This window comes from Urocitellus parryii, chromosome 1 (assembly GCF_045843805.1).
Source record: "Urocitellus parryii isolate mUroPar1 chromosome 1, mUroPar1.hap1, whole genome shotgun sequence".
NCBI classification, from domain to species: domain Eukaryota; kingdom Metazoa; phylum Chordata; class Mammalia; order Rodentia; family Sciuridae; genus Urocitellus; species Urocitellus parryii.
The window spans coordinates 266286907-266306203 of NC_135531.1; the positions used below are offsets into that span (position 1 = coordinate 266286907).

Genomic DNA, 19297 nt, shown 5'->3' on the forward strand with positions numbered 1-19297 from the left:
CAGGGCCATGCTGCAGCCTCTTCATCTTCGAAAGAGGCTAATCCTGGGTAGTGGCTTGTGAAGATCAAGTTAATAAACGTGAGACACCTTGGAGACTGCCAGCCACCTAGGGTAAACAAGGACTGCCTGGTGGTTATGTATGCCTAACCCACCACTGATCAGACGGAGGGAAGCGAGCCTCCAGGCTGCAGTGTCCCATCCTCTAAGGAGAGATGGAAAGGGCTCAGCTGGGACCAGGGCTGAGGCTGGTCTGGAAGCAGAGCAGACAAACACGAAGGAGTCAGGGTTGCAGATGCACAGACAACACTAACTTTATTCACATTGATACAAAAGTAGATTTTTCTAGAAATGCTCTCTTGTGCCAGAGGGAGAGAGGTTGATTGGCACATGGCGGGAGGGCAGAGAGAGGAGGCCTGGGGGCAGGGAGGAGAGTCCCCTTGTGGGGTTCAAGGTGGCAGGCCAACAGCAGCAGGGCTGGGAAAGCTGGTGCACCCCACCCCGCTCTGTCCACACAGCAGGCCAGGGAAATACACGGAGGTGTCAGGAGCATCCAGAACCACAAAGAGGGGCCAGGGAATTCAGGCAGGAGAAGGCTCTGGGTAGGCTTGCTGCCCACGGCCTCTCCTCTCCTTCTGGCCACTGCCAGCTCCCCCAGGAGCTACCCCAACTCCAGCATGTGTGAGGCTGGACAGGCCTGCCCTTCCCACTTCTCCTCCCTTACACGCTGCTCTTGGAAGGGCTGGGTGGGCCCAGAGGGACCAAGGTGGTGGGCTGGGGTGAGGAGTAGATATACAGATAGATGCTCACACAGGCAGAAGGAACGGAGGCTGGGCTGCCCACTAGGGGGCGTGGGTGTCTCACTGGGGTAGGGCCTTGAGGATGGCGTTCACCTCCTCTGCCACAGCTGTCAGGGCAAATTCAAACTGGTCCTGGGGAAGGGCAATGACAGGAGAGTCATGGGGAGACCTGGTCTATGTTTTTGCCCTGGGGTTTTCCACAGATGGGGGTACTGGGCAGGTTTCTTGGGAGGAGGAGAGCCTCCTAGGGAAGTCCAGAGGTAGAAGGGAGAAGCAGGCTGCTGCTGCTGTCCCCAGGGTGGCTGACATGGCTGCTAGGGAAGGGTGGCAGCTAGAGTCAGGGCAGGAAGGCACAGTCACCTTAGAGCGGACAAGGCCAGGTCGCTGGTCACGGACATGTTCCAGGGTGGCAGCAATGTCAATCTCCTTCACTCCTGGAAAAAGGGTAGAACACCGGGCTGCAGGGGTGTCCAGAGGAGGCTAGGGCAAAGAAATCCCGGGACATCCAGAGGTGGGGGGTGGCATGGAGGATGGGGCAAAGCCTGGAAGCCTGACAGACTGCTCCTCCATAAGCTCCCAGGCACCTGGTGCTGGGGAGCCTCAAGCCACCGCCCTAGAGCTTTGAGCACTGTGGGGATGGTCTTACCTTTTGCCATGCGGTTCAGTACCATGTCAATGAGGATGTAGGTGCCAGTCCTCCCTGCACCATCACTAAAACAGGAGGGATTGTTGACAGGCTTAGCAGAGGGGCCCAGCAGAATGGGGGAGAGGGGTGGAGGAGGCCTGGAAGTTTGGGTTGGAGACAACACTGGTTGATCCATTAGGGTGGGCCCGGGGAGGGCGCTAGTGAGCCACGGATAAGAGAAAGGTCATAGTGCCTGGGCCCTGGGCTTGGGTCAAGAGAGGGGAGCCTGTGAACTGTGGGGTATCCCTGGGCACTGGAACAACCCAAAAGGAGAGCCATGGGTCAGTCCTGTGGAGGAGACACCAGCGGGTGGGGGAAACAGCCCTCCCTAACCAGGGGCCAGGCTTTTGTTTGGCCAACTTTCTGTGGAAAGGGTCACAGAGAGTCTCTGTCACATTCTTTTTTTTTCCCCTTCAACCATGGCTCATGGGCCACTAAACAACAAGACTAAAAACAGGCTGTGCCAGATTTAGTCTGTGGACTAGAGTGTGCCAGTCTTAAGGGGACAGGCCGGCAATGTGCATGGGAGATGTACAGAGGGAGCAAGGCCAAAGAAGGATGGGAATCAGGAAGACTCCAGCCCGGGGACTCTCCAAGCCTGGGCTGCCCTGCACTTTTTGTCCCCACCAACCTGCAATGCACGATGATGGGGCAGGAGCGGCCCCGGTAGCACTTGTTCACCTTCCTGCAATGAGAAATGGCTGTGAGCACCACTGGACACCAGCAGTGAGGAAGGGAGCCCAGAACACACCTGTTGGCCTTATCATCTGCCTCCTCCCACCCCACCCCATGGCCAGGGCAGTGGGAAGAGGGTTGGAGAAAGAAGTCAGGGCTGGAGGCAAAGAATCAAGAATTTGTGTGGGCGGCACTGGGGTTGACTTGTCACTTAAGAGCTATGTGCCCAAGCTATGTTCCTGGATTTAACCTCTTTGAACCTCAAATTTCTTACCTGTAAAGTGGGGGATATAATAATAGTAATCTTTTCCTTAATGTTCTTATGACAATCACAAGAAATCTATGTAAAGGACTAAGTGCAAGATATGGCACACAGTGGGTGCTCAATAAATGATAGCTGCTAATCATGACAACACACAATAACATTAATAGCTGCCTCTGCCAGAATCCAAGGGGTGACTTCAAGGGCATTATTCTGCTCATCCTCTACAAACACCCAGACCATGCCCCTCCTCATTCAGACTCCTAATAGTCATCACCAGCAGTGACGTCAGGTCACACTGGGCACACACTTCCTCTGGCCAAGGGAGGAAAACCACTCATCTCTGAACACTGGGTTGCCGCCTGTCTCCCTGAATCAGCCTCACCTCTGCCCGGGCATTCTATGTCTGGGTTATATTCAGACTTAGGGTCCACTTGGACTTTGGATGCTTCTCTCTATCCTTGACCACAGTTCAGCAAAGAGCAGGGGTTTCTCCCTCCCTCAGTGGCCTTATCTAACCTTCCATCATCCCTTATAACCTTCCATCTTTGAGAGTCACTGGCAGACTCCTAATACCCCCAGGACAGGGAGGAACTTCTTAGGAGTCAGATTGTTTCAGGAGGAACTTGGGACTTAGTGATCCTCCAGCTAAGGGACCAGAGGACTTTGAATGGTTTTACAGGAGTCCACGTGGCTTTCTAGCATACTGGTGGGTGCATCAGAAGGATGGGGTTGAATGGGGGTCACAATGATGGTTTTCAGCTGGTTCATAATAATGATCATAAATAGTATCTGGAATTAACTGAGTCCTTGCTATGTACAACTAGATTTTACATGTTTGATCCTATTAAATCTTGTAACAGTCCCCTAAAGTATGTGTCATCAGCCTCATTTCACAGGTAAGAGAACAGAGGGAGGCCAAGAAACTTGCCCAGGGTCACTTTCTAGGACTTCCTTTATTAATTTGCCTTCCCTCTGGTGGGCCTTCACCAAAATGATTAATTTGTTCTGGATATCTCATTCCAACTGAATTTGCATAATTCTAGCCTAGCTTACAAATCTTTAGCTTATATATGCAGCCCTAAAACAGATCGATGTAAGGTCCTAACAGGATTTTTAACTTTTTTGGCAGTGCTGGGATGCAACCCAGAGCCTCACACATGCTATGCAAGCACTCCACAGCTGAGCTACACCCTCAGCCTGATCAGGATTTTTAAAGGTCAAAAATGGAAATAGCTCCAACACCCTGGCATTGCTTTTTAGATATGCTCCCATCCAGGGACTCTAGTTGTCCTCATGTTCAAAAAGTATACCCAGGTCCCCACCCTAACTCTGATTCTCTGCCCAGAGACCCAGGCCAGCCTGGCAAGAGACTGGCAACACACAATAACTGCAGGGCAGAGAGGCCCTGCTTCCCAGCCACCTGCCTGGCTGGGGAAGGGCAGGGGACACTGGAGTTCTGGCCTGGTCTTGGTTCCAGTGTCACAACAGGTTGAGTCCCTCAGCTTCTCTCCCTCTCCCCCATTCTGGGGATTGAACCCAGGACCTCACACATGCTAAGGCAAGTGCTCTACCACGGAACTACAACCTCAGCCCTCCTCAGTTAGCTTCTGCCCCTGCTCCAAGGAGTTCCCAAGACAGACACCCTACTGCCCTCCCTCTGACAGTCTCAGTCCTTTCTGTACTCTTGCCCTTGGCTTTCAGCTGCTTTTCGGCTCCCCTTGTAACTATGCATCTAGAGTGAGAATACTAGCTGCAGATCACAGAATCGATAGTGTCCACGAGGGAGGGATGGAAAGAAGGAAGGTGGGAGAAATTTGCAGGGTGGCAGGGCAGGAAGCAAAGCCCAGTGGAGGAGCGGAGACAGGGAGGGCAGCTACAAACAACGTTTGCCCTTTTGCAGGGAAGCTGGGAAATTAGGAGGCAGCCACAGAGAGGCAGGGAGAAAGAGAGGGTGGGAGAAGCACACAGCTGGCCAGACTGAGACCAGTCACGGGCTGGGGATGGCTTTGGGCGAGAGGGTGGTGGGCGGGAGGCAGGGATCAAGGGCCGAGGCTCCAAATTAGACCTGGGGCACCAGGAGGAGCTGGAGGGCCAAGGGGACACGAGGGAGTCTAGCCCCTCGTCGAGCTTTTCACCTGCGGAAGTCCAGCAGCGGCCGGGTGGAGGCCGGAGTGCCCTCTGCCGGCCAGCTGAGGAAGTGGAACTGCGTGAGCGTCCGCGTCTCCTGGGTCTGCACGTTCTTCAGGTAGAAGCTCCGCACCAGGAAGTCTTCGCACCAGATGTGCTCCGACACCAGGTTCACCTGCCCGGGACCGCGGGACCTGAGCACCGCAGGAACGCTCCCGCCTCCAGGCTGCGCACGCATCCCTCGCACCCCGGGCCTCGGGGGTCCCCACCTCGCTCCAGAAATTCTTCAGGCAATGTACCACTCCACACCGCCCCACCTGTCCCAGCTGTCCTCAAGAACCCTGGCAGCCTATGTCGTTTATCTACTGCTCAGGACAACTGGTGACTTTTCCACCCAGAACAACTATTACTATGAACTTCTAGAGGTTGGAGCCTCTCCTTGCTCCTTCTCACAGGTCTTCCAAAGTTTGCTAGTCGATCACAAACTTTGATGAAATTTCATAATATTTCTATTCAATTTTTTCCTTTACCCATGAGCAGGACAGACAAAAGGCTTATAAAGAACAAAGACTATAGAGTGCTCATTGATAATGAAAAAAGTACTATCCAGGATTATCTGGCCATGAGAAACTTCTATTGTGTTCTTAAGATCCCTTGTCTTATAGGGGATCACTGTCTCCCGTTTGTCTAGAATCTCTACTGCCTTCCCCTGCTTTGCCTCTGTCTCCTCCCCCCATACCTATCTATCTTCTCACCCAATGAGAACACTTTTTTTTTCTATTTTACGTAAGCAACATGTGTGACTGGTGATATTTCTTTCTTTGTTTTGGCCATTGGGAAACTCAGAGCTCAGTTAGGCTCAATTAAAGTAGGTCTTATTCTCTGATTTTGGGTATACTTATTTACTCTGTCTCACATAATCATGGCTCTTAGCTTCTTATCTCAGTTTCAGTGGTTTTATTTCTATACTTTTATTCTAAGTCCCTATAAACACTTTTTTGACCCTAGACAGGACATACAGGCAGATATATATGTATATGTAGGTATGTGTATGCACATATATATATGTACATATATGTGTCTATGCACATATATTCATATAAATACATGAATGACTAGGCAGGCCATCATTCATCTGCCCCACTCCACTCTTGTCTTCTCCTTGGTGTGGGGACCCTGCTGACCTCATATACGTGATACAGAGAGGAGCCCTCATCTGGCCAGTAGCGGTCACACTGCTTGACACCATCCTCCACCAGTGGAGTCAGCATGACGATGACAGTGCAGCCACTCTCCCATACCATCTGTGGACAGAGACCCAGATAAACTGTACTCTAACCTCCCACTGTAACCTGACTGGCCCTTACTGACCACAAAGTCCCCTGGTCCCTAGAGGTCATTCCAAGAGCCCACCTGCCAGAAGTCAGCGATGGTATGGGACAGCGGACCCTGTGTAGCTATGTAGGCTGGCATCCGCGGGTCATGTTCAATCTGAGGGCAGGAAGATACATCAAGAGCCAGAATGGGCACTGCTACTATGGAGAGGCTTGGTCAAAGAGACCAGGCCAGGGAAGACAGAGAAGCCCTTATTTCCATACTAGAATATCAGCCCCACAATTCCAGGGACTTGGGTGAGGTGGGAGGTGACCACAGAGAATGAAGTCAAGAAAGGCAGGACACAAATGGGGCAGAGGAGGAGGCTGGAGTCAGGGCCACTCACAATGGGGCTGGCGTTGATGTAATCACTTCGAGAAGGGCTGCTCTCCACCTTCAGCTTGATGCGGGCATGATCATCTGCACAGACCCGGACATCCCACCTCAGATGACCCTCTGGTCACTGGGGTCCTGGCACCTCTGCCACTCAGCCTAAGCCAGGAGCCCAGCGCTTTCCTCACAGCCCCCCAGAGGTCCCAGCAGAGAGCGGGGGCCAGGCTAGTCAGGGCTCACTCACAGGGCAGGAAGTCTGGATGGCGGTTCTTCTTGATGTTGCCCTCTCCCTGGGCAGTGGCGCAGGTGTTCGGCTCTGCTTGGTAGGCACACAGGGCTTGCCACTCCTTGGCCAGGCGGTCCCGGTTCCGCAGGTGGTCCTCCATGTACGCCTGCAGGGGCACCACAGCGAGGCTCTGGCCTACACCGCCAGTCCTGTTTCTCCCACCATCCTGTTCCCTCCCCTCTCAGGACCCAAGCCCTGTCCTGACCAGAATCATGTGTCCTGTGGAGATGTCCATGTTGGCCTGGGCAGGCTCCTCGCACCAGGATGGTGTGCTGCTGTGGGAGCTGGGGCTGGCCTGAGCCGCATCACTGAACTGGGAGGACACACTGCTCACCCTCGAAGGCTCTGGTGGACCCTCTGCCCGGTTGAACAGGGACTTTGTGGCCATGTGCTGGCGACATAGGTCCTGTAGAGGAAGAAGAATCAGGTGAGGCCTACGGGTCCTCTGAAGCCTTTCAACAGGGGCCTAGGTTCAAGTCTAGGTCTCTAGGCACGCCCTTGAACCCAACTCCTCTGAGGTAGAATCTTCTACCCTGGCCTTCATCCTTGTCAGAGTTTTCTGCTTGCGTGTGGCTTATAACAACCTCAGATATTACAGGGTGAAATCCTAGATCCTCAGAATCATAGCATTGGAATGAACTTCTGGAAATATCTGCTCCTTGTGGGAATTCCCATTCATTCAGAAATTCCCCCACAACACCTGCTGGACCCTCTTCAGTCTCTGCCTGGACATTCCTAGGGATGACAACTCGCTCGCCATTGCACTCCCACCTTCACTCCAAGCAAGACCCAGACTCCTCAGCCCCTTGCTCTTCTTCCCCTTGACAACCTTCTGGGATTGCACACCTGGTACTCAAAAGTAGTGTCACCATGGGCTCCCTCAGGCCCCAGGGCTGCCAGGCGCTCCTTGTCCCGCTGCCTCGAGTGCTGGCGCATACACAGAGCCACTGCCAAAGCCACTAGTAGCCCAGCAACACCTGCCAGGGCCACCAGAGTAAGCAGCACTGAGCGCATGGGAGAGGTGCTGTGGGCTGGTCGGGGAAGGACTGCGGCTGCCTCCTCCCTCTGTAGGAACAAAGCCAGAATCAGGAAGGCAGGAAGTGGTGTGTGTTGGGGGGTGGACTTAGGTGCTGCTTGTCACCCATGCCCCTGTCCTGATCCTTGCTAGGACATTTCCTGGGGCAAAGCTGTGAGGTCAGAATGGCTCAGGTGCTCCTTCTCAATCCCCATCAGACAACTCAAGTGCCAGAGACACTGGGGGTGACTTCCTTCAGAAAGATTTCCATATAAAGACAGACAGAAAGAAGTGGGGAAAGAACCAGCAGAATGGAATACTGGAGTGTGAGGCATAAGTGTTAGATGTTGACTACAAACATGTTTTGAGTATTGTGTTTCTTCTGTGCCAAGTTTCCCCTTAGAATTGAGAGACTTTGTTGCAGGAGACCAAAGGCATCTCAATTCTTCCAATCATAGGCCTTTCTTTAAAAGGCTGGTCCCACAGGGAGGAGGGGGCCACTGGGGCCATCTGCTGGCCATAAAAGGAAATGTTTGGGGAGGGGCTGGTTGGCAAAGGGGGGGTGGGGGGCTGGCCAGCCAGATAAATGAGGTTTCTGCTCAGTTGTACTGTCAAGTTTGCCTCCGTCTCTTGTGGACAACGTCAGCCCCTTGGGATAGTGCCTACCTGTCCCACTCCTGTCTGTAAGATCTGGAGCCCTGTCTGTGCTTCCAATTCAGACTTCACCAGCCCTGCAGAGAGGACACAGGTCAGGCTCTCTTCAGTCCTATATGGTCTCCATCCCATGTCATACCATGCCAGGTGGCAGGTAGGGCCTAGATGGCATGTGGGCTGGGGATATTTAAAGGGAGCATCAGCCCTGGGCCTGGATATTAGGACTGGGTCGAGGGTCAAGCCTGGGCTTGAGGTTGTGGGGTGGTATTTACCAGCTTGCTGGGTCACATCTGCCAAAGACAGGTTCTGTTCATTGTGCCGGATGCGGAAGGTGAGGGCCGGTCCCACCACACTGCCAAGTAGGTGCTATGTTACTGCCTCACCTACCCTAGACACCAGGTTCTAACAGAGAGGCCAACTCTGGCTCTCTCCCCATTAAAGGATGGGGCTGGAGCAGGTCAGGGATGCCCCCTCAGTGGTGTCTGATGACAGGCAGATAATGAATGGAACCAGCAGCAAGGATAGGTGAGGCTGTACCTTCAGTACAGCTGGGAGCATCTCTGACCCCAGAACTTGTCTTCCTTTCCTCCCCTGAGTCTGACCCCAGAACTTGTCTTCCTTTCCTCCAGCCACTGCAGGGCTCAAGCTGTCTTCTAGACCCCTGCCACTGCCCCATTAAGATAGCCGCCCCACCTGATGTTGATGAAGCTGCCTGAGGACATGTGCACATGCTCAGCCAGGATCTCCAGCAGCTTCACTCCTGCAGCCAGGCTCAGGGGTCTGGAGGCGGGTAGCAGGCAGAGGAAGGAAAGTGGGGATATTCTCAGTCACTTTCTTAAAACAAGCCACCTCCAGGGATGCAGAGCTGCTACCACCTCCCTGTCTTTCACATTTGGATTTCTGCTTTTGCTTCCCGCCAGATGGGCCAGCCCAACCCCAAGGGACTGAAAGGTTTCTCTGAGCTGGAGCCCTTACTTCTGGTCAGTGACGATGTAGCCATACTCTTCTGCTGATGGCCGAGCTAAAGGTTGTCCCACCACTGTGGGCTGGATTTGGCCCAATGAACTTTTCTTCTCCAGCAGGACAGGTGTAGCGGGGAGACTCACAGCTTTGGGGGACTCAGAGGAGGCAGGGCTCAGCAGCTGCTGGTCTTTATTGGAGATAGGGCTGGCAGTGGGGTACCCAGGCAGGGAGGGGGTGGGGGGTGGAGGTTCTGCTCTGTCTCCACCCTGCACCTGCTCCTCCATTGTCTGTTAGAAGAGAGAATGAAGGTGTGGACTACCTACTGTGGAGGGGTTTGTGGGAGGGGGGCCACACCCCAGACTCTTGAGCTTTCCACAGTGGAGCTTAAGCCAGGGCCTGGTGCAGCGCTGGGTATAGACAGTGCATCCAGAAATGTGAGCCAAGTGGATGAATGAATGAATAAAAGATTGAATGAGTAAACATGATCTGTAATTATCCATGGGATGGAGTTGGAGGAGTGGGAGGAACTTCTGGAGCCAGAAAAGCTGGGGTGAGGTTAGAAGATGAACAGCAGGCAATGTTTTTAAGACTTTTTGTTCAGCTACAATATCTTGGAAGTCTGACACCTAAAATGGAGAGAAACAGAGCTCCTCCAGCTACAGATGGTCAGGAGCCTGCTTTCTCTCAACTCTTCTCTTGCTGTAGGAATCTCCAGAGAATAGTCTGAAAGGATTTTAGTGAAAGAGGAATGAATCAAGAATTCTGGTTTCTAATTCCAGCTCTGCCAACAGCTTGATATAAAACTACAGACAATGACTTGAGCTCTCTGGGCCCAAGATGAGGATACAGATTCTAAGTCCTGATTCTGAGATTTAGGTTTCAGCAAGGGAGTGTACTGCCATGGGACATTTACAGGTCAGGGAGGTGCTGGGAACTTACTTTCTTGACATCAGCTCCAACATTTACAATCCCTCCTGTAGAGATAGGAAAAACAAGAGTCTGGGGAAAAGGGCCAAGAACAACATTTATACAACAACACAGGTGGGAGAAGGGGCTGGAGCCCCTGAGCCTGTTCTATCTGCCGTGGCCTTGATCTTGTTTTAGTGACCAAGACTCTATTGATGGCCTCATTCCTCTTTGGTTCGGCCTTATAAGGCACTGCTTTCTTAACTTCTCCTTTCATCATTGGCCATATCTAAGCTATTCTTTGTTCAGTTCTCCCTCTACCCATCAATTTTTGGCCTCTACTCACAGGCCACACACTCCTAGTGTCCTCAGAAGCATTGACCCACCCTTCTTCATGTCTCCCCCAGTCCCCCTGCCCATACCTTCTTTTCCATTACTTCCACCCTTTAGTCTTTTCTTGATCAAACTCCTCATTTCATCACCCTACCACTTGCTCCCTGCTGTTTGCTGGAAATTACTCTGTGTCTGAAAAAAATCTCTCTTCCCCTGACCTTGACTCTCTTTCCCTTTGGGCTTCTCCCTGTGGTCTTGACAGGTGGGGCTAGAAGCCTCCTTGGATTTGCTGGTCGCTGGTCTCTCTGCTTGGACACTCACCTGGATTTCTTCCTGTGGCCTTGGGAAGCAGCTGCAGCAGGGTCGAGAGTGTGGAAAGCTGCTCAGGGGTCAGTTGACGCAGCTCCACTCCATAGCCCGCCAGGACAGTGGCCAGTCTCTGCAGGGCTATATCCGCTGGGGGCCAGACACAGAGCTTAGGGCAGATGATGGAATGAACTGACTGGGAGGGTGGACTAGCACATTTAAGTGATTCTTCTTAAATAATAGGACACTGATACCATCCCCTTCCCAGCCCTTGTATACACTTTGGGGAAAAGACCTCTCTGGAGCCAATACCAAACTCCAGGCCCTCTATGGGCATTTCAGTTCTTCATCTGAAGAATAATAAACAGTTCGCACCCCACAGTACTCCCATCTATGCTAGTGCCTACATGGATCACCTTGTCAGTAGACACTAGTTAAATGTATGGATGACACTTCAACAGATGCATGGGTAGTCAGGAAGGCACCCCATGGTTCTCCCAAAGCAGCTTCCTTAGTCAGGGAGGTGGACACTGAGGTCTGTTACCTGGCTGCACTGCTGGGGAAGGAGGCTTCTCCCCACGATCCACTCGTCCTTCCTGCTCATACCCCTCTGAAGAGTCTTCTGCCCGACTGCTGCCCCCTTGCTCTGGTAGCCTTGGTGTCCTAGCCCTGTTGGGTACTGGCAAGTCCTGGGCCAAGTAAAGCAACGCTGAATCCTGGAAAAGCTGAGCAGGTGAGGGCCCAGGAAGGTCCCCATAGGAGTGACCAGAATGGGCCCCAAACATGCCCTTGGATGCAGTTCTGCTGAAGAGGGGAGGAGCTTCGGCCTTGGGCAGGGGGCCAACACTGACCATTCCTGATGAGCTCTCTGGGCTCCGGGAGCCATCACGGGAGCCAAACTGTGGAAATTCAGAGATACCAGTAAGGGAAAAAGTCAGAACCGAGGGATGGAAGGTGGGGAAAGGGCCAGAGTCAAGGGCTCACCTGGTGGAACAGGTAGGGCTGCAACAAGGTAGGTTCATAACTCAGGGCAGGGTGGGGAGCCTGCGGGGGCAGCAGAAGATGCTCCAAGAGAGGAGGCAGCAAGTCAGCCTGCAGAGGGGACAGTGGGGAGCCTGCCCCAGCTCCACCCCCACCCATGGGAGGTCGAGGAAGCCCCTGGGCAGCAGGGGAAGAACCAGTGGGGGTGCCCTGTGAAAGCAGCTCCCCAGCAGGACCAGGTCTCCTGGGCACCAAGCCAGATCTGGGGAGGAAAGCAAAGTGTGTGTGTGATGGTTTATGCAGCAAGGGGATAGAGAGCTTACGAGGAAGAGATGGGGGCAGGGGGTCAGACAGGTCCAGTAAGCCTGACCTCTTAAGAAATGAGGTGACCTCAGGGGACAGGAGATGCACCAGAAGGACTTGGGGAAGGTCAGAGAGACAAGCCTGGGTTGAGGTATCTGCCTCCTTGGTAAGCATGCCTAGGTCCCCAAACAGAGCTGCTGGGGCCAGGGAAGCATATGGCTAGGATTGGAGGAGGGCAGAATGGGAGCAGGAAAAGCAGCTTGGAGCCTCTAAAGATGAACTGTGGCTGCAGTGTGCCTAGTTGTCCTTGTGTGCTGGTTCTCCTCGTGTATGTTCAAACATTCAAGACTGCCCTGTCACCCCCAGCCCTGCCGCATGCTTTCTTCTGAGCTCAGTGAACCTCATTGCACTTCTTCCGTTTTGCTGGGTCTGGACACTGCCTTAGAGGTCCTAGCCATGGAAAATGGTGATATCTCCTGCCATAAACAATTCCACATAGTGATGAAACTGAATGTTAAGTGACTTCAACAAAATTCTAATCTGCCTAAGATGACTCTTTTATGATTCTTATAAAATATCATATAATGACTTTTTTGGTGGTACGAGGGATAGAAAGCAAGGGCACTCTATTGCTGAACTACAACCCCAGCCCTTCTAATTTTTGGGTTTTTTTTTTTGAGACAGGGTCTAAAACTTTCAAATAATGTTTTTGAGTGTATTTTTAATACTTTTTTTTGATCCCCAGGGTGCACCCAGCTCCTACTGGGCATGTGAGCATGTCAGAGAGTGACCATTCCTGAATCTCTTTTTATCTGTGTTTCAGTCTGATGACCTTGGTACCCTCTTCTTCCCTTCCCCTCCCTTCTCACCATCAAGAAGACCACACACCACCAGCCTCAATACACTAAGGTTGCTGAGAAAGGCTGCCTACCTGTCCCTTGGCCGGGGCTCTGGGGGGCGAAGCCTGGGAATGCGCTCCATTTCCTGGGAGATCACATACTGTGTGAGGTCATCATGCCAGGATAATCCTGTTGGGCAATGATAGGTGAGAGTGGGTGAGGAGTCTGGGTGCCCAGTCACAAAAAGCACAACCCCTACACTGCAGTGCATTGTTGGCAGAGCAGAGAGGCAGTGGAGGAGGCTGGAGACCCACAGGGTGATATGAGCTGCTTTTTCTCACCCTCCGGTCCAGCTTTTGCAGTCAGACTGCTTGGGTTTGAATCTGCCTCTGCCACTGAGAAATTCAGTGATTTGGGGAAGATTGCTGAGCCTCAATTATCTCAATTCTCTCCTCCATAAGATGGGCATTTATACCACCTAAGATATATATATATATAAAATTTTTAGTTGTTGATGGACCTTTATTTTATTTATTTGTATGTGGTGCTGAGAATTGAACCCAGTGCATGCTAGGCAAGCACGTTACCAGTTACCCCTGAGCCACCATCCTGGCCCTCTCCTAAGATTTTTGTATTAACTAAAATAACATATATTAAATAGAATAGTGCCTGTCACATAATGAACTTTCTTTTTTTTTTACATAATGAACTTTCAACAACGCTATTATTATAGCTATTATTATTATTTTCCTGAACCTCAGTTTCCATATGGGAATATCACATAGCTCACAATGTGATTGTGAAGATCAAGTGTGACCATGGAAATGAAAGTGCTTAGAAAACTCTAAATCAGTGGACACTTGCTTTAAACCTCTACATCCTCTCCTCATCAGGGTTGGCATCATTATCATTCTCATATTTGTTATAATCATCATCTTACCTTGAAGCAGATCTTCTGTTTGACCCTTTAACCCCATGAAACTCTGCTCTCAGGAAAGACCAGCCACCCATTCTTAAAGAAAAATCTCCCACTCTCTACCCTAATTTTTTCTTCCATGTTCTGGGTTTATAATCTATGGTGCTCTTGACAAATATTCTGGGATCTACCAACATCTCTATCTGCCTTCTTGCCTTTTAATATTTGATTAACTACCTGTGCTCCTATTTAAACTTAATTCCTCCACTTGAGCACTAGATTCTATTCCCTCTTACCTACTCCAGAACACCCTCCCCGAAATTCTCCCCTATTTCCTACATCACCCTTTTCTCCATTTTCTACTGAATTGTTGCCATCAGCATAAAAACATGATGCAATATTTTTCCATCTTAAAAAACTACTATTTGGCATCACATTTCCCTTCAGTTATGATCCCATTTCTTTGTACCAAGATTCCTTGAAAGACTTATCTACAACACTCTATCCAATTTCTTTCCTCCCATTCCCTCTCAATCTACTCTATTCAGGATTTTATTTTATTTTTAATTTTTTTTAGTTTTTTTTAGTTGTAGATGAACACAATACCTTTATTTCATATATTTATTTATTTATATGTGGTGCTGGGCCTCGAACCCAGTGCCTCACATGTGCAAGGCAAGCGCTCTACCACTAAGCCCCAGCCCCAGCCCCTCTATTCAGGATTTTACTACTACTTTGCCAAAGCTGCTCTCATCAAAGTCAGCAGTGAATTATGCTTATCTAAATCCAAAGGCCAGTTCCCAGATCTCATTTTTCTTAACCTGTCATCATCATTTGACAATGTTGATCTCTCCCTCTTTGGTAGATTTTCACTTGGCATCTGGGACATTGAACACTCCTCCTACCTCACTGGCTTCCGATTCTAAGTCTCTTCTTCTCCTTCTCCTCCTCCTCTTCCCCTTTCACCTTCTTCCTCCTCCTTCTTTCTTAACCTAAATAAGCTCAGCTTCAAAGTCTCTTTCCTTCTGTGGCTGAGTCTGGGTCACAGTACCCCCTAAACTTACATGTTGGACTCTAACAGTTAACAAAGTCTGCCTGGTAACTGGCCATCCACCTAGGTCCTAACAGATTCCAGATGATACAGCCCTCTGAGTCTGAGGACTGGACCTGCAGAGCCATACACACAGAGCAGTTGACTTGGAGAATGTATTTTTGGCCTTAAAGTCCTGGCAAACTCTTCCTTCTCCTTACAGTCTGTTCAAAATTTACATATATTCAAAAATGTACACTGCAGCTTTCTAATTTGCCATTTATATTTGCACTAGAATATCAAATGTTTTAAGTTTAATCAAAATGTGTCATACATTTAAACTATGAATGGGAACATTGAGACTACTCCCTCCTTCCATCTTCCCTCTCCCTTCAGAATTCGGGCCTTGTATTATGGGACACTTCATGATGTAATTCAGGGAAAAGGTTATTAGAATTCTCCAGGGCTTGCCAGGTGCAGTGCCTGCCTGTAATTCCAGTGGCTCCGGAGGCTGAGGCAGGAGGATCTTGAGTTCAAAGCCAGCCTCAGCAAAAGTGAGGCACTAAGCAACTCAGTGAGACCCTCTCTCTAAATAAAATACAAAATAGGGGGGCTGGGGCTGTAGCTCAGTGGTAGAGCACCTGCCTCACACCTGTGAGGCACTGGGTTCAATCCTCAGACCACATAAAAATAAATAAATAAAGATATTTAAAAAATACAAAACATGGCTGGGGATGTGGTTCAGTCACAGAGTACCCCTGAGTTCAATCCCTGTACACTCCACTCTCACACACACAAAAAGAATTCTCCAGGGCTTGATCCTTAGTCTTCTTCTTCATATATACTCAATCCTTTGGTTAAGCCATCTACCTTATAGATATATTTGCCATCTCTATGCCAAAGAATCCCAAATTTATAACTCTATTCTGGTCCTCTCTCTCAAAATCCTATCTCACAGGTTTGAATTCCATCCTACCTGCACAGACATGTTAAACTCAACATATCAAAAACTAAACATCCCCAACTTCACCCAAAGTTTTTTTTTTTTGTGTGTGTGTGTGTGTGTGCAATTTCCCCCATCATAGTTAATGACATCTCCACTGATTCAGTTGTCTGGGCAATACAATGTGGATGTCATTTCTGACTTCTCTTTTTACAGCCATATCTAGTATTTCATCATCGCCCTAGTCCAAACTACACTCATCTCTTACCCAAGTTATTATGGCAGCTTTCACTGGACTTCCTGCTTCAAACTTTGACTCTCTCTACATTCTGTGTATTCTCAACACAGCAGCAAGAATAATCCTTTTAAAATAGAAGTTAGATCATGCACAACTGTGCTAAAACCCTGCAATGGTTTCCTCTTGTACTCAGAGTGGAGCCAATGCCATACATTCCCTTGAGTCCCTACAATGACTACATTCCTTCCCCCATTACTTACCCAAATGTGACTTCTATTTTTCCTTTCTGTCACTTTTCTATCAGTTATAGTGGCATCCATGGTGTTCCTAAAATTTGCTCCTGCCTTAGGGCTTTTGACCGAGCTGTTTGGTCTGCCTGAAACACTCTTTCCTTGAATAACCTCCTGGCAAACTCTCCCTTCTCCTTACAGTCTGTTCAAAATTTACATATATTCAAAAATGTATAGTGCAGCTTTCTAATTCACCATTTCAGGTCCCTTTATTCTGCTGTAATGTTCTATGGCACTTTCTAGCCTACCCTAATATCCATTTATTACCTTCTAGCATACTATTTATTTTCTAACTAATATAGTGTTTCTTCCCCTTATCTTCCAAACATAAACCCCAATAGACAGAGATCTTTGTTTTATTCCCTGTTACATCCCCAACATCTAGAACTATGGCCCCATCCTGCCCCCCCCTCACATAGTAAATACTCAATAGATACGTGCTGAATGAATGAATTGAATGAGTGGGGTGTTCTCTTGCCTAAGGACCTTAGAATCTGTGGAGAACACTCAGACAGTCCCAGGGAGTGAAACTGGACCTAAAGAGACAGATGCTGGCTTCTTCCAGTGCTTTTAGAATCCAGAGTTCAGACGTGAACAGCCAGTCTTTAGGATTTTATCACATCCTTTTCTTGTCCCCTTCTCCAGCAAGATCTAGGAAGGTGAGTTTCCAGAAGTTGGCATGACAAGAATATTTCAGAAAGAGAAGTCTTTGGGTCAGGTGGTGACTTACATCCCCACTCATATCTAACCAAGCTTGAATCTCTCTCCTCCAGTGCATCCAGATTTTACCTTGAGACATGAGCTGTCGGAGCACACCTTGTAAGCGTTGGAGAACTGGGGAGGTGACTTGCAAAAGGGGCCGTGCCTGCCCCACTCCCACCTGGCACTGTCCAAACAAGCCATCTAAGAGGACAAAAGTGGTATCAGAAATCTTGAACAAGAGACCTATCAAAGTCCAGGTTGCCAATGAACAGCACTTTCTCCACCTTCTCTCTTGTTCCTTAAGGTCAGGGCTCCTTATCCCAAGACTGTCCCCTCTCCTCCCTTCTGGGACTCCCACTTGTTTTTTGTTATACCTCTCTGTCTTGTGAGTCCTATGCCTGGGTCTTACTCACCCTGAATGCATACTTCGAGGTGAGAGCAGAGTCTACGATCAAATAAACAGCCTGTAGAGGGACAGGTAAGCAGAAGCTCAGACACCCCCACACAGAATGGTAGGATGGATGGAAAGGCAGGGAAACAGGAAAACCAGACGGGGCCCATTCTTTCATTCTAAGAAAGCCTTTAATCTGGGAGGAGAGTAGGGAAGAGGCCTAGAATCCTGAACAGAAGAAAGCATGAGATCCGGCCCTGGATTTTAAAGTCCGAATCCTTAAGAGCCTCCAGTCACTTTACTGAGAGTTGAGAAGCAGCAGCCTTTCTGCTTTACGCTGCTTGAGCACAGACAGGAAAGCAACTTGCCCAAGGCAAGGGCGGGGGCGGGGACAGTCGTGTTAGAGGATCTTGTTGTTTTCATAAAATTACTATGGGAGAGTTTTTGGCCAAATCCAGAAGGAAAATTTACTTCCCCAAATCTTCGAAAGCCTCCTAAGTTTAATAGCCTGGAACTCAGACGAGGCGGAAAGTCTAATACACCTCCCCCGCGTGGGGGGAGAGGGTCAGGGTGTTCCTGGCAAGCGGTTCCAGACCCGTGCCGCTGCGCTGTCCGTGGTGCTGAAGCCTGGAGCCGCGAAGGGCTTGTCAGGAGGGAATTGCGGGAGAGGGAGGGGTTGAGGGGAGAGGAGTCTCCAGAGGACCTGACCCCTCCGCTCCATCCTGTTAACCCACAGCGTCACAGGAAGAACCCCTGCGTTGGTCTCCAAGCCCGGGTGGGGAAAGAGGGCGCCAGATGGCGAGGCTGCGCCCCTTCCCCCATGCGCCACCTTCCCACCCCCACCCCCGGCCCGTGAGTCAGCGCTGACAGCCTCTGTCCGCACAGATGTGAGTCAGCACCAGGCCTGGCTGTGGGGAGGGGTACAGAGAACGACCCTCCCCTCTTCATCCTCTTCTGCTCCCTCTCCCAGCTGGCCCCTCTTATAGGAGATTAGATCTCAGCAACCGGTCTCTCTAGACTTAAAGAGAAATCCTGACCTTTTCCCCAGCCCAATCCTCTAGGGGTTGCCTACGGGCCCCAGCTCTTATCGCCCAGAGATCACCGTTACCTCTCCCTCTTCCTACCTCCCTGCCCCCCCCCCCCCATTTTTCACCACGGGTCACCACCTCCCTGGTGCCTCGGCAAGACTTGCTCCCGAGGTCCTGTAGCCCGTCTTTAAGCCCCTCTACCCCCGTGCACGTCCATTTCTCCTCCTGAACCAGCAATTTTCTCCTAAGCCCACTTCTCTTAGGTCCCGCCCGCATATTCCCAGCCCCACCTCCAGGCCTACGCCCCTTTCGTCCCTCTCACCGTCCTCGTCGCGCTGTGCCTCCTCCACCCCATCCCATACACATATTCTACCTGGGCTTCTTACCTTCACGACACTTTCCCTCACCCCACCCCCGCACCGACTTTTGCTCCCAGCCCCATATTGCCCCCACCCCCCCAAGTTTCCTCCTGACCGTGGGCACTAATGGCGCTGCAGCCTCCCGGGTGGCTGCTCAGCAGCAGGAGGCAGACGAGCAGCCGGAGGCCACCGGATCCCCCGGGACCCCCAGGCCGCCGCGGGCGCCGCATCCTTCCAGGCTCCAAGCGCTCGATCCCCCGCCAGAGTCGCAGCGACGCTGGCGGGAGCCTTCCAGCGGAGCCAAGGCGGGGCCTGCCACTTCCCACCCACCTCCAAGGCGGGGTCTACTTGCCCCTCTCAAGGCAACTCGGCCAACCGCAGGCGGGTGGTGACGACATCTCCACCCCCGGCTCTTACGCTTATTTGCGTCATACGTGACGTAAGAGCCCTGTCTTAGCGGGGTACCTAAGCAACCTTCACCTCCTCCACCAAATAGTAGGAGCCACGCTAGAATTCCCACTTGGCTTATCCCCTTTTGACCTAACTATGCTCCTCTTC

General features: G+C 50.8%; 1 protein-coding gene across 2 annotated transcripts; it reads right to left on the reverse strand.

The window, feature by feature from the left end:
* Positions 1-857: 857 nt before the first annotated feature.
* Ptprn (protein tyrosine phosphatase receptor type N) lies at positions 858-18975 on the reverse strand. 2 transcript variants are annotated; one of them, XM_026390398.2, is made up of 23 exons: positions 18855-18975; positions 17375-17425; positions 17049-17162; positions 12935-13031; positions 11704-11962; positions 11264-11618; positions 10735-10869; positions 10114-10148; positions 9187-9461; positions 8905-8991; positions 8484-8563; positions 8224-8288; positions 7389-7607; positions 6748-6948; positions 6501-6648; positions 6270-6343; positions 5963-6040; positions 5734-5853; positions 4558-4724; positions 2114-2167; positions 1444-1508; positions 1158-1231; positions 858-929 (listed from the first exon to the last, which is right to left on the reverse strand). In XM_026390398.2, exons 1-23 carry the CDS (start codon positions 18967-18969, stop codon positions 858-860), a joined length of 2940 nt encoding a protein of 979 aa, XP_026246183.2. In that variant the 5' UTR covers positions 18970-18975. The 2 variants fall into 2 exon arrangements, with proteins under 2 accessions (XP_026246183.2, XP_026246182.2); XM_026390397.2 differs by lacking the exon at positions 8905-8991 and having other exon boundaries at positions 18855-18969.
* Positions 18976-19297: the final 322 nt, after the last annotated feature.

What these genes read in the sequence shown, in the direction of transcription:
- Ptprn (XM_026390398.2), bottom strand. Translation starts at nt 18,969, where the DNA reads ATGCGGCGCCCGCGGCGGCCTGGGGGTCCCGGGGGATCCGGTGGCCTC. An exon ending in TACAGACAGGAGTGGGACAG is followed by an intron (nt 7,608 to 8,223) that starts GTAGGCACTATC and finishes TTGTTCCTACAG; the next exon opens with AGGGAGGAGGCAGCCGCAGT. An exon ending in CCACAGGACACATGATTCTG is followed by an intron (nt 6,649 to 6,747) that starts GTCAGGACAGGG and finishes GTGCCCCTGCAG; the next exon opens with GCGTACATGGAGGACCACCT.